General features: G+C 39.4%; 1 protein-coding gene across 2 annotated transcripts in view; it reads left to right on the forward strand.

Annotated features, from left to right (window-relative positions):
- Nucleotides 1-15,870, forward strand: part of grik4 (glutamate receptor, ionotropic, kainate 4) — a 352,304-nt gene that overhangs the window by 164,554 nt on the left and 171,880 nt on the right. For both annotated transcript variants that reach the window (XM_053239647.1, XM_026924740.3), the window contains exon 3: nucleotides 12,559-12,693. In XM_053239647.1, the coding sequence (XP_053095622.1) occupies nucleotides 12,612-12,693 (82 nt within the window). In that variant the 5' untranslated portion in view covers nucleotides 12,559-12,611. The remainder of the gene's footprint in view (nucleotides 1-12,558; nucleotides 12,694-15,870) is intronic.

A 15,870-nucleotide genomic window follows, 5' to 3' on the forward strand; every position in this document is an offset into this window, starting at 1 on the left:
ATCTGTATATGATCCCAAACGGAATTGATTAGACTTATGTCCATTTCGCTTTGGCATGTCACTATGCGAAAACCTGATCAAAGTGTGACCTTTATCACATGAGAAAAGCACAATTAGTTACCAAGGTTTCAGACTGACAGGTTTTACAACCAAGGCAAGGTTAGAAAGATGGAAAGGTTAGCAAAATATATTATTAATAGAAAAGCTTAATTTTGGTCAAAACTTGATTTTTTTCCCCTACATTTTGTCTGTTTGCCAGAATTCAGCCACAGCGATATCTCTGTGCATGATTACTGACTCTGCCTCTCTTTCACATACTGTGCATATCAAGGGTGCAACACAACATTATCATAGGGATGGCTGTTCCATCACCATTTCCCACAACAAAACATTATCCTGCTCAATGCTTCTGTCTTTACATCCTACTGTTTACTGTACTAGCAGGTGCATGGCATGGAGTTCTTGGTGGGTGGCTACCAAATATTTTTCCAAAAGACTTGCAAGCTTATCTTCTCCTTTCAGCATTAGGGTACATTACTGGTGGCACAACATTTTTCTTAAGTAGCAGAAGAGTTTTCAGATATACATTTTTGATTGCTGGCACTGAAATCAGGAGAAGAATATCCACCTTTGGACAAAACGGCCATTGCTATTGTTAACAAAGATTACAGCAGCACTGAGGACAAGTTGTGTTGCCAGATTGTTCCAGCAACATCTAACATCCATTCAAGTGTACCTTGAATACACATGAATGCTCCAAAATCAATGCCAGTTTATAAGCCACAAGACCTGTGCATCTTATAATCTTGTGACTTCAAGTAATCAAGCGTTTATGGCTAAAAATAAAAGAGTGTGTTGTAACAACCCCTCACAAGCAACAGTGCAGTCATAAAAATGCATGATGGATAACATACAAGACCCATAAACAATAGGGCCCAATTGCAATAAATGATTCTGACAGCCTGTAGTCTGAATCCAATTTTACTCAGCAGGTAGGGATATTTTGTTGATGCAGCATGTTGTTAATGTTGTTTATGTTGACCCCCTGCTCTGGGGAAAACACAGAAATATATAGTTTTCTCATTTTATGTCCATAATAAAGCTAGGGACAATTAGTTTTTTGATCTATGGTGAAAAATGATGTCCATAGTACACTGGCTTGTTATTATTAGTAGTTGTAGTCGTAGTAGAAGTAGAACGATATTATTGTTGTTGTTATGTCACCATCTTCTTCTGCCACAAACTCCATTTCCCAGAATCCGCTACGACATCCAGCAATTTTGACTTCAAATGTCATCACATGATTCACGTACACATTTACATTCACCAGACATTCACTCATTATAAATAACAGGACCATTCACTTAGTCTTTTTCCTAGTTTGAGCTCTATGTATATATATATATATATATATATATATATATATATATATATATATATATATATATATATATATATATTGATTTGTCTAACAACAAACATTTATCTCTGTTAATTGCCTGACCTGTGCCTGTGTTTTGTCTAGGGTTTTTGGATTGTCTGTCTGTTTTCATTGTATACATTTATATCTAACCCAAACAAACCCTGACACTAGCTCTGTAAAATCATATCATTCTTAGACATACACATCAAGTATAACACAATACCAATTACACACAAAGCAACATAAGTTCATACCTAAAAACATGGCAGATGGTCAACGTGTAAGCATAGTCATGTAAGCATAGCATGTAAAAAGATGTAAGCATAGTCATACTGACTTTCTTTCAAATCTCCAGAGGAACAGCTATATAATTTCATGACTAATAGCTGTATCTTCTTTGGAAAATGTTGTGGTTAAAAATAAAAAAAAAGCCTGTAGCAAAGTGTCCACGTGAGAGAGCCAAGGGAGTAAGGGGCATGGCATAAGTAGCTGCGTCTATCTGCCACCAGATATTAGTGAGTGCATCATGAGAATGTTCTGGCTGAAGAAAAGTTGCTTTTACATTCCTGATTTTTGCTCAGACTAAGCGAACAGCCCCAGGGCCAGTGAGCACGGTGCATAATTGCAGCATTAGGCGCATGGGCTGGTGGTCTGTTAGGTCAGTCATTGGGCCTCAGAGAGGGAGTGAAAGCCAGCAAATGCTGGAAATGCATGCAGTCTCCTCTACACACTGCAGCTTCCCACACTCTGCTCATTCTGACCAATGTCTGAAGCTCTCACCATCACCAAAAGCACTAACTGCAGTATTAAATTGAATTGTGAATTGAATTGTGAATTGAATCTACTATATAGGCCTGTTATCATGGACAAACTACACATGTTTACAGTCACATGTAATTTGCTCAGTCTGCTCAGCTGTGTATACTTTTCCCATCTTGTTTGTCCAGATATTGGAACTGTATGTACGCAATCTGTATGTGTATTCATAGATATTACGGCAAAAAAAGATGACTTGTAAACAGCACTTAAAGCAGTTATGGCAGCTTCTCTCATTACACACACAGAGTTGAAGTAGAGCATGCCCAATTCAATCTACCAGTATCTACTGTTAGCTGGCGAATGGTGTATTTTGTCCACTCACTTTGTTCATGGTGCAGTGGAAGCTTTTAATGGTTCTGAGCATTATGGTCTGTTGTCTGATAATAGAGATAATGGAAAAGTGAACTGTCTTCATTATCTGTTCTGGGATCATTAAAAGCAGCACCATCCTAGTCAACCACTGGTCAGTTTTTTGTTTTTTAAAGTCAGCTTTTCTGACAAGTCTAAGTGTTATTGAGAAACTGAGAAGTTTACAATGTTGTGTTTTGGGATCAAGCACACTCTGATTTTCCTAGAAAACAGGAATGCATTATGAAATAAACAGCTATTTGCCAATGATTACAATTGCTAATTTATTAATGTCGAAATGTCTAAATCCGTACAGTCTCAACTTATTATGCACTGTTCAGCATAAAGTATTTATGTAGTTATGAGAGTGAGAAATATATAAATGTAGACCCACCAAAGCATCATGGGAGTCAAGCAGAGAGCTTTTATTGTGATCATTGATCAGTAAGTGTGAGAATCTAGTGGGACTTGGGAAAACGTGTAAGACACATTGTTATAGTTAGCTGCTGTGTAAATAAAAGCCCTTCTTGGAGTCTAGTCAGGCTTAAATCTAAGCTGTGACATGTGGCAAAGTGCAGGAGAGTTGGAAGGAGAGGGGAAGAAGAGCTGTAGCCATGTATCTCTGCTTGGGGAGATGGCTATTGATTAGTCATTTGTTTCTCTCTGAAGCCTGGTTTTGCTCATAGCCACTCTGTCAGAACTGCTGGTAATGGTAAAGCAATAGAGAGCCTGTGCACAAGCTGCCATACATGGTATGCCTCTCTTGCTCACCAATTCACTCATTTACTCACTCATAATTTGAAGTTAGGACAATTTATGTGAATTTGAACTGAGAAACATGCTAGGGTGTAAACAAGTATGAATACATATTCAGAATGTGTTCTACACAGATACAAGTACAGATACAATTAGGAGGTCCTTTTTTTCTACCTCTGTGCTTTTCCCAGTGTTTCCAGGCGCATATTGGTAGGGTTTGGGAAAAAAATGACTTTAAGCCTCACCCACTTGGGTGTAAATCCAAATATAGATATGAATATTAGGAGCATTAAGAATCTAAAGATACAGATAGTGTCATTGACACTCATTTACTCGATTTAATTGGATCCTCTGGAAACACACTGAAGGCAAGCCCTCATTTTTAATGGTGCTAAGTAACATAAATAAAAGGCAAAAAGAAAGGTTAAGTAAAACATTTACTATATAACCCAGCAAAGAACTGAACTGAAAATTGTAAAATAGTCAAAAAAATTATGTACAGTTATAAGGCAAGTTTATTTATGGACTTTGGAACAATGTTCAATGTAAGGGCTTCAGCCATATTTCCAAGGGCATATTGAACCTGAGCTCAAGCAAATTGACTGCATTGTATTAGAAGCACTGACCTTTCGGTGTAGAAGGGGTGATATATGGAGACTTTATAAACAGGTACCAATGGAACTCTCTTCTTATGCTGAGAGAAATCCACTTCCCACTTTTATATCTTCACAAGAATAAAGTAGGCTTTAGAGACCAGACCTATTTTCCCACTCAAATAACTGGCGAAACTGCTTAGTTTTCCTCAAAAAAAAAAGCCTCACTCTTGGTGAAGCACCACAGTGGGGATAGCAATAGACTACCATTAAACACCATTAAGTGCAATGGCCATAATTTAAAGCGATTCACTTGAGTCAGTGAAAATTTTCAGTAATGTCTGTGTGGAGTTTTACATGTTCTCCTCATGTCCAAGTGGGGTTCCATTTGAGTTCCATTTGGGTTGTCCTTCCACCTCTGAAAAAGACATGATGGTAGTACAGCTACTTTAAATTTCCCCTAGGTGTAAACGAGTGTGTGGATGTCTCTGCATGGTGGCTTCCAATTTAGGGTGTATTCCAGCCTTGCACCCAGTGTTCCTGGTTTAGGCTCTGAGTCCATTGCAATCCTAACCATAATAAAGTAAGCAGCTGCTTACTGAGTGAATGAATGAATAAAAAAATTGCCAGGAATGCTATGCACGAACATACAAACCTCATATAGAGTGAAAAATATTTCTGAGATTTTCAACGTGCACAATGAAGCATCTGAGCCTCAAGTGTTTTAGGAATCCTGTTGTCCATAGAGATCCATAACCGACTCCATTCATTCTTTCATTCAGATTTGACCTTGGTTTACATTATATGTTCACCTGACACCCGTGAATAGTGTGTATTCAGCTTTGTCTCCGCTCCTTGAGTCAGTGAATCTTTACAGTCATGGCTGAGATTTTCTCCGGTCTTGTTCAGTGAGTCATTGTTTGTGTTGGTGATTTGCTCCAAGATTTGCTCCATTTGCATTCAGTGGGTCAGTGTTTGAACCAGCAAAAGTTTCAGTCTGTCCAAAATATTCATTCAGTCATTCAATCTAAAATAATACACATGGATTATACATGGAGAGCACACAGAAAATGTGAATATACGTGGTCTGTTTTTAATATTTACATGAACTTGAACATGTAAATATTAAAAATATACCTGGTCTGTTTTTAATATTTACATGTTCAAGTTCACCAAATTTTTCAGCAAATGAAAAGCATCTTCTGTGTAAAATTTTGGGCAGTCATTTATGGGTGTTGGTCTGCAGCACAATTTGTGTAAGGTTATACATGTTCCTTGCCATAGGGAAAGGCTTCTGAAGGATTTTTACTCCTCTCATGTGACCAACTGCATCAGTTTACTATACTTCTATAATGGGAGTATGCTAAACAACTTGAGACACCATGTTAAAACCTCATTAGGTCTCTTTTGTCTCTCAGGTTAACATTACTATTGATTCCATGTTAACATTGCTATTGATTAACTGATTTAATGCAGAATTCTACAGAAGAGGGAAGATCAGCTTTTCTTTGGGGATCATAAATCCTAGTCATGAACTGGTGAAGACTTCCATGTTAATCCCTGCATTAGCTCGGAGTTTAGTTAGGAGTTCACTAAAGCAAAGCATATCATAAATACACACTTAGGGTTTTAGAATTGTTGTTATATGGAAACCTTTGTTCTTTCAGTACTGAAAAATGGCATGCAAATTCTCTCCCTGTATATTTTGCCCTCTGGGAATTGGAAAGGAATAGTTTAACATACCATTTGAGTAAGCTGGATTTTGGAAAACATTAGAATGTTCTGTTGCTGAAATGCTGATTTATCAAGTATAATGATGTTGGGAAGTGGTGTATAATAATGCTCAATGTTTGACTCCATGGCCTTTATATAACCCTGCTATTTTCCCTACTTCATCTGTCTTACACCATTTAGCTTTCTCAAGACTGCCTGATGCCATTAGTGTGCATGCATTTATTTTTGGTGATTAATAGCAAGTTCAGGTTAGATAATAGGATGCTAAAAGCTCTCTGTGGGGGCTAAAAGGAACTTGTTGCTGTTAACATCTGAGATATTTCAACCTGGAATAAAGAATAGCTGTGCATTTCAACCTGGAATAAAGAATAGCTGTGCACTTGTTCTAATAATCTATATAAAAAAGATCACTTCTTCTGTTAATAAATATCAGAACTTCTTTGCTCAACATAGCTATCCATGGGCTCCCGAGTAGCCAAATGTTCACCCTATCATCCAGCCATCCGTGGCCGGGAGCAAAATTGGCTGTGCTCTCAGGGAGGGAGGGGTGGCATACTCTCTCTCCCTTTTCAATCACAGCACTAAAAACACTAACACTAGAAGAGTGTCTGTGAGCTCATGCATGCAGAGTGGGCAGAGAGCACTTTCCTCTGAGTTGCAAGACCAGCAGTTGAAAAGATGAGGTCGTCTGGCTTCACGTGCCTTGAAGGAGTGTCACATGATAGGGGAGAGCTGCCTGATGAGTGGGAATTGGCCATGACCAAACTAACGAGAGAAAAGTGGGGAAAAAACCCTAAAAAAATAGCTTTCCATATGATATCTTGCATGTTGTGTGGTAATCATACGAGCAATGCTAAGCACAAACATTTGATCAGTGCAGATTTCACTGTTACTCTAAAATTAGATATATTTATATGTATTATATGCTTGATGGCAAATTAATAACTATCTGAGAAATATTAACTACATCATACACTCATTTTCTACCTTTTTGGGAACTAAAATAGCCAAAGTTAGCAAGCTAGGTAGCTAGCTCAAAATGTGGCAATGGCTTAGCACTGAATTAGCTAGCTAGCTAAAAAACTAAAAAGCTCAAATGTAACATTTTTTTAAAATAATGTACCTGTTATACTCAATCATATGCTAATGGATCTTCAATTGATGTCTTTCTAGAGGTTTTCTGAAAAGACTTTTGGCTCCACTACTGCCAGGATGAGGCAGTGCTTCATTTTGACTCAGCAAAAACATTTTTATTTAGTAGTCATCTCAAAAGCTCTCTAAAGCCTTTTCTCACATTTTTCAATTTCTGCTGCCGCAGGTTTAGAAAAGCCTCAAAGTAGTCAGCAGTAAGTTGAAAATATTAATTTTCCACCTTTTTTCTTTTTATTTTCACAATTCCAGCATGTGTTTAATCATTGTGACATTTCAGGTGATAAGAGGTGAGGTGATGCTGGGACCACTAATTTGCTGCTTCTGAAAAACATGACATCTTCCCCAAAGCAGTAAAGCGGGTTCGCTTTAATGTATAAAGATTGTATCCTCCACAGGCTGCTTTTGAAAAGGGTCAATAGATGTTTTTTCATGTTTATTCAGGAGGAAGAACGACCCAGCAGTCTTTCTAGTCTTTGTGGATTTTAATTTTTTTTTATCCCTTGTACTTATCTGTATTTCCCTCAGGGCACTTTTTTAGTTTTCCTTCATTTATTTGAAAAATTGTGTTTGATCCATGCACTATTTAGGTTTCTTTTTCATTGGCAGCTTTTGAAAATATGAAGTAAAAGCCTTATCAATGTCCCCATTCTGTCCTTATATATATATACATACATATATATATATATATATATATATATATATATATATATATATATATATATATATATATATATATATTGACTATGTCTATATGTCTATGTATTTACATAGTCTAAAACGACATGGGTTGAGCAACACGAAAAGGGGTGTGACACTCAAAATCTGGTGGTGCAGTGGTATTTTCAACCTGCTTTTTCATACTTAAGTTACAGCAAGCTGAGACCCCCACAACTAATTTGACCTAAGTCGGTTGAAAATACACTGTATGGCCGAAAGTTTGTGGACACCTGACCATCACACTCATATATTCCTTTTCAACATCAACAGATTTCAACAGATTTAGTCCCCCTTTGCAGTTATAATAACCTCCACTCTTCTGGGAAGGATTTCCACTAAATTCTAAAACGTTGGGCTTCTGCTCAGAAAGTGGTGAGTTCAATTCTTTCCAATGCCAAGGTGCCACTGCTGGGCCCTTGAGAAAGGCCATTAACCCTCAACTGCTCAGTTGTATAAATGAGATAAATGTAGGTCGCTCTGGATAAGGCCGTAAATGTAAAAATGTAAATTTACACCCATTCAATGTGAGGACACCTGGGGCGCAGTCGGCATTCCAGTTCGTCCCAAAGGTGTTCAGTGGGTGTTTTGTGCACAGCGGCATTGTCCTGCTGGAACAGGTTTGGGCCTCTTAGTTCCAGTGAAGGGAAGTTGTAAAGCTACAGCATTCTAGACAATTGTGTGCTTCCAACTTTGTGGCATAAGTTTGGGGAAGACCCACATATGGGTGTGATGGTCAGTTGACCACAAATATTTGGCCATACAGTGTATCACTTCACTACATCAACCCCCTTCATATAAACTCAAGGAGTTAAAAAAAAAAATATTCCACTGTTGAACCTGCATACTTAACTATTAGAGACCTAATCTTGCCTAACACACCTTCAAGAGCATCCCAATGTGAACATGTGTGTGTGTATATTCAAATAGACTTTCGAACTCTATATATCCACCCAAAGCTGAAGTAACTGCAATACAGTTAGAAAAGAATTAAAACATTATGTGGCGAGTCAGTATTTGAGCAATCTGTGCCAACAAACTGTAATCCAGTCAGATTTCAGCAAATTTCAACGAACTATGACCGAGTCAAACGTTTCTCCTGTGACTGCCAATTGTTCCAAACTTGAAGTTTTAAAAGACTATGTGGTGTGCTTTGACAGAAGCAAGGACCCTCTCTCGAAAAACTTTCCAGCGTCCCCCTTGTCAGGGTTGTGTAGAGGAGGCAGATGCAAGTGCAGATTTGAATTTTAATGAAACACAAATAAACCAGAAAACATAAACTCAGATACACAAAAACATGAACTGGGATCTTGAGGCAGAAAGACATACATGGACTAGAGAACATAACATACCATTTAATGGTGTAGGAAATTAGCTATTTAGGTTAAACTGTTCACATTCTCCACCAAAATATGTAGGAAATTATCTATCGATATTAAGCTACCCGCATATTCCACCAGAATATGTAGGGGAAACATATTCTGTTGGAACACCTCAGATCATCTCAGAGGGGGAAATTTTGCAAACTTAATATTTTAATAGCTGATCAACTATTCGTCCAGCGATAAGGTGAAATTAGTGTATTTATTAATTGTGCATGGGATATTACCTCTGTGGCCACCAGCCATAATATCCTAAATATACTGAAAACACTATATTAAGAGCACAGTTCGGCAGTTTAAGGCAGTAAATTATAAACATATAGACACAAGACACTTTTAAAATCCAAAGAAACTGTATTAGACTATTCTAAGACACAGAAACTAATCTCACACATAAACACATACAAGCACACACACACAAGTCAAAGAAGAAAGGTTTTGAACAGGGAATGAATGAAATCCCAAGTTTCTAGCACTGTGTGCTATTTCTCAGACCATGACTTAAATGAACCATCAACTTATCAATTTAACCTTCATTTAGTTTAGAAGGCTTTAAAACTTTGTAATAAATGCACCAGTTCAGTGAGAATCTGGAGGTACTGTACTTGCGTTTACGTTGTCTCTTTGGACAGGGATTCCCTCTTTGCGCCATTGTCTGGAGCGCTTACCCAGCGATATGGATTCACCAGGGGTCTGGTCAGCTTTTGATTGGGAGACCAATCAGGATGATGAATGGTGTAAGAGTGTACCCGGCGGAATCTCATAGACGGGTTGCAGGCAGGTGGTTCAAGGTGGTGCAAAGGCTGGAGTCAGAGGCTTTGCAGAAACCAGTCTTGATGCGGAATCACAGAGTGAGCGTGATCTCCTTGTGAGGTCGAGGGGCGAAAACTTCTGAAGCTCTTGGTAACTCATGTACGGCTGACTAATGGATGACTCGACTCCTCTCGACTCCGTTCAACTCTTCTTGACTTGACTCTGTGACTCCTCCTGGACTCCTTGGTGTCGTAGGGTTTTAACTCTTTCTGGCTAGTCCAATCCCAAAATGTTTCCTCCAGTCAAACATTGTCTCAGGGCAGGGTGTAGGCCATATTCTCAGCCTATGATGTTAATCAGTCCATTGTCTCCACAGTCATGTGGTTTCACATTTTTTCATGAAATGTGGATCAGACTTTGGTTCCAAATATCAACACATGCGTATAATGACATTCTACCTAAATTTTCCTTGCTCTCATCTTCCAGAAAGTTATTCAACGAACTCACACATACCAAACAAAGACATATATTGGTTGTTGTTAATATACTGATCAACTATAATAATGCATGCTAAATAATCAAACGAATAAGGGCAACCTTGTGGCTATAAGCATGATAAGTACAAAATAAAACATGGAAGAAAATAGGCGATTGCAGTTTTTAATGCATCATTTTCACAGTCATTGTCCCTGTAGTCTATATGGGCGAAGTAAGAAGTAAGGAAAGTACTCTTTTAAGACAAAAGCTAGACAATGCGTGAGATGCAAGATGTGACTAAATACTCATGCTCATTAATCAAAATGTGACACAGGTGCAAAGGGTCATGTGATCTGGTGAGGTGTAGTGGCTGATGGGAAGTGTAGTTCATGCTCCGATTTCAGAGTAGCCATACCATTTACACGTGGCTCTTCAAGTGTGAAATAAGTTCAAGAGGGGGTCCTATGCATAGGTAAGAGCTGGTGCGACGTCCAGGGTTGAGCATGCGTGGAGCGATGTCCACTGTGAAGCCAGCGGGGCGAGCAATGTTCCAGGAGGAGCCAGAGGGAGGAGTAACATCCTCCATGAAGACAGAGGGGGGAGCGACATCCTCTGCAGAGCCATGGGGGGAGGGACGTTCTCCACAAAACAAGAGGGGTGGAGCGATGACCTCTGCATAGAAAGAGGGGCGGAACAACGTACACTGCAAAGCAGGGAGAAGGAGCGACATCCTCAGCAGAGTAAGGATTCAGAGTGACGTCCTTAGCCGAGCAGGAAGGCAGAGCGACATTCTCAGCTGAGCAAGGAGGCAGAATGATGTCCTCAGCGGAGCAAGGATTCGGAGCGATGTCCTCAGCTGACAGGAAGGCAGAGTGACATCCTCAGTGGAGCAAGGGGGCAGAGTGAAGTCCTCAGCAGAGCAAGGAGGCAGAGTGACGTCCTCAGAGGAGTAGGAAGGCGAAGTGATGTCCGAAGTGAAATTGGCCATAGTGACGTCCGAGGCAGAACCAGGGGATGGAGTGATGCCCATGGTGAGGCTGTGAGCTGTAATGGCATCTTCTGTGGGGCAGAGGAGTAGGGAGATATCCTCAGTGGAGCAAGGAGGAAGAGTGACATCCTCAGTGGAGCAAGGAGGCAGAGAGACATCCGAAGTGGGGCAGGGAGGGTGGTAGAAGGCTCCAGCCAGGTCGGGAGCCCCCTCCCCAAAAAATCCCACAAAGAGGCCCATGACATCAGGCCCAGCCATGAGTTGGTCCAGAAGGGCCTCAATCCGGTCAAGCTGCCTCTGGTTCTCCCGGATTTGCTCACCCTGGGCCCACATGCACCAAAGCATATCTGCTGCATCCATTTGAGGTCTAGCGTTCTGTCAGGGTTGTGTAGAGGAGGCGGATGAAAGTGCAGATTTGTATTTTAATGACTCCTGAACAAACCAGAAAACATAAACTCAGACACACAAAAACATGAACTAGGATCTTGAGGCAGAAAGACATACATGGACTAGAGAGCATATCATACCACTTAACAACAACGTAGACAAAACTAGACAATGCGTGAGGTGCAAGATGTGACTAAATACTCATGCTTATTAACCAAAACGTGACACAGTTGCAACCAGTCATGTGACGTGAGCCAATTTCAGCATAGCCATAACACCTCTTAGAATATTTTCATTTAAAAAAGAACAAACATTTTGCCAGGCCTCTATTTATAGACTAAATGAGACATAGTCATATTTTTATTTGTCTGTCGACATGTTATCAGATAACTGTGTCTAGTCTCCAACTACAAACCTACAGTTTCAAGTTAAAGCCTAGCAGAAGGTATATTTCTACCTTTTGGCAAATTAATTCCATTGTGCAAGCCCACTGTACACAGAGCACACAGTCATTTGGCAACAATTATGTTTGAGTGGATTGATTTGAGGAACTATATGTTTTCTGTCATATTCCTGCTGTGATAATGAAGTGACATGTCTCAGGAAGCACTTCCTGTATTGAATATGTGGCATGTCGATCTAGCAGCTTGACACTTGCCATTTATTGTTTTTCCCATTTTACATAAGCACAAACAGATAACAATGATTCAATGTACAAGAGTCTCTGAAGTGACGAGCAGTGGAAACTCTATATGAAATAAATTACCTCAACAGTAAGTTTATCACATTTAAATGAAATTAAACCACTTTTCTGTTTCATTCCTCACTTGTCACTGCATTCACTGGGGAAGGATTACTATTTAAGGTTAAACAAGGTAACTAAATCAGTTTAATCCAGATATAGAAATAAAGTATAAAATAAAGTACTATGTCCTGTTGGCCATAGTGAAATTATGTCTGGAAATTAGATTTGGCTGACTTCCTGCTGTATTCATGCAATGGGATGTTGTGTGTTGGTGTTTGCTGTGCTAGGTGGCTGTGAGAAGGGGCATCCCCGGGCCAGGACCCATGAGGAGGCATAGAAGATGCTCGCACCCTGGGCGCCTTTGCTCTTCTTAGCAATGTGGGTGAGAAGTGCCACCAGTGGGCCGCTCTCCTTCAGAATAGGTAAGTTCACCTTCAGTCTTCAAATGATTTAGGACTGTGTAATGTAACTATATAATCTTGTAATTACTGTTAATGGAATTCACAGGGTTCTAGACTAGCCTCACTACCTCTCTGTACTTTGTCAGGAGTGAGGTTAGATTGTATTGTCAGTAACTAAGAACAAATGAAATGAGTGCATTTAATTAGGCCTAATTAAATAGACTCAGATAATGGTGTTCAGAATGTGTGTCGGTAATAATGCTTTAATGAAAGGAAAAGTTTCTTGATTTTAAGGACTGTATTTGCTGAGGTATAATTCTACCATGCAACGTTTTGTTTTAAAAGATTTTACAAGTATTATTTTTAGTTCTGAACACATGCGAATGTGAACAATAACAGTTTTAATATGCACCCTTACATTCATATTTACAGAGGGCACTAGTGGAAATAGCCTAAAGCGTAGCTGAAATTTAGCTCCAAATTAGTTTGCTTAAACTCTCTTTCTACTCTGTACAGAAAGACTTTTTTGTATTTATCACTACATGTCACATGTCTCCTGTGACTGTCTAGATACAGAAGGTGACTAAACCCATTCTAAAATCAGTTGAACAGTTTGAACTTCATCATTGAGAGAGAGAGAGAGCGAGAGAGAGACAGACAGACAGACAAAAGACCAACTGTTGGCTGAACAGAAACTTCGACATTAATGTTCCTGCCATTGCAGTAAGCAGTGAAAACTTATCAATGATTTAACAGTGGGGGGCATATTTGTGTGTGTGTGTGTGTGTGTGGCTAAATCACTTCTGATAAATTATGGCATACTGGGTTTTGAAATGATTGTGCTAGGAACAGCAGCAAGCATATTGATCACTTTATATGGTGGCATATTACCAAAGCAATCTCTGCTCAGAGAACACAAGGCCACATTGTCATTTGCATCAAACAGGCTCTGGCATTCTCAGATCAGTGATTAGGCGACCATGTCTGTTAGTGCCTCTTTCCCCACTGTGCCAAAAAAAAGCTTCCAACAAGTGCAATTAGCCAAGACCTCCTCTTTATCTTGTATGTCTTTAAAGGCACCTACCAAAATGACCTTTGTGTTTAAGGCCCTCATTGTGTGCTGATTAATTAGGCCAGAACTAAATTCAGGTTTAGCTGATATGAGTCAAGCACACAAAGTCAGGACGAAGTCTCTACATGGAGAGTAAAATGCCACTGCATTAATCTTGCGGGTCTATTTTCTCATACTCCAGTGAGGCAAAGGAATCATAACTGACTTCATCAGCACTCAATGATATTAAGCTTTTGCATACTTCGTTTAGGGTTAGGTGTAGAGTCATGATAATCGTTATGACCAGGCTTTGGGTGTCGGGGAGCATTAAGCTAAAGGCTGGTGACACAAATGTTAGCAGGAGATGTTAGCAGGAGACCACATGGCTGCCACTACCAGAATGCCACCGTCTCGCCTTCAAACTGTGTTAGGCCAAAATAGTATTACCCAGGAGGTTTGAAGAACTATCATGCCTTACTCTACTCTTTTACCCTCAGGAAAATAATAGCTAATACCACTAGGCTTCAGTGATAAATCAGAATAAATAAAGATCTGGTTCAAGTTTGTTATGACATACAGCTACAGGTTGTTGCCAGGTTCTTAATGTATTTTACTGAGTGCATATTCCTGTTTTTTTTTTTTTCCCCAAACATAATGTGCTTGCACAGACTTGAGGAAGGTTTTATTATCTGGCTATAAAACTGTGGGTTTAATGGCCTCTGAACTGGGGATACCTTCTGTTGCACCCCTATTCATTTTACAGATGTTAATTGAAAAACTGACAACATGCCAGGTCAAATAATCTGATCCATAATCTGATCCAGCAGGAATATATGCCTTTCCTTCCTCGACTCTTTGATTAGCTAACTCTAATAAATGATTTATCATTGCTGATATGGGTGTCTAAATATTGAGACAATTATATATATATACCATTTTAGTGGATATATATATATATATCCACTAAAATGGTCACAACTCTATTAATCACTGCGATAACAGTGTATTTGTCATTAGAGGTAGAGAATATGGAGCTACTGTGCAATTTATAGTTATACAGCCATTTCCATCTTACTTTGCTCAGTACAGGATCTTTTGTGTGGCTGAAAAGGCTGATATATGCGGCTAGCGGCAGTGGATATTTGTATATATTTTAATAGCTCTTACTTCCTGGCCTTGTTCAGTGCATTATCTTTATATTTATTCATTCATTCACTCATCTTCAGGAAGTGTTTTATCCTGGTCACAGTGGATTTGGAACCTATCCTGGGAATGCTGGGGCCATGGTGGGAATACACCCTGTCAATGCCAGTCCATTTCAGGGTAACATGCAGACACATGTGTAAAACTCTGCATGGACAGTAACCTGAGCTCAGGATTGAACCGGGGCCCCTGGAGCTGTAAGATGGTAACACCACCCGCTGCGCTACCACACCATCCTTCTTCATATTCATTATACATACCTAAAGAACTGGCATAGACAGCCACATAGGTTCTGTTGTCCTCATGTGAGTTGAGCTATAAAGTCCCTAACAGAAGCCTGAACATGCCCCAGTTACCGTTTAGAAGGTGCTCTAAACTGGTGGCCAGATGACTCTGGAGAAAACCTGTGGTTGAACATGGGTTATATATCACCTCCTTTCGTTAACCTATCAATTGACAGGCTCTATGGTCCACCATGACCCTGACCAAGATAAAACAGTTACCGAAAATGAATTATTCCTGAATTTATTTTTTAACAAGCACTATGAAATTAAAATTTTATAAACTGGGTCACATAACTAATTATAAATTTAGGGTATCTTTAATTAACACTCAGTACATGTACACACCTGCATATGTGCTGGATGCAAGTCAGCGAAAAAACTCTAGACACTGTGCAGTATTAAAGCTCTTACCTGTTAACATTAAAGGACAGATGTTCCATGCTGCTCACATCATGGGAAAAATAGGAAATACAATCTGATTTATGATCTGATCCCCACACCCTTAGCAAATATTGCAGCCTTAGCAAAAATCACCCCCAGTGGTCAGTTCTTACCAAGTTATAAAGAATAATAAAGAGACCATAGATGACCATACTTATCAAGTGATTATAGCTCAAGACCAGTTGTGTGAAATGCGAAATTGACCATATTATTGAAGTT

Source organism: Pangasianodon hypophthalmus, chromosome 14 (assembly GCF_027358585.1).
Source record: "Pangasianodon hypophthalmus isolate fPanHyp1 chromosome 14, fPanHyp1.pri, whole genome shotgun sequence".
NCBI classification, from domain to species: Eukaryota; Metazoa; Chordata; class Actinopteri; order Siluriformes; family Pangasiidae; genus Pangasianodon; species Pangasianodon hypophthalmus.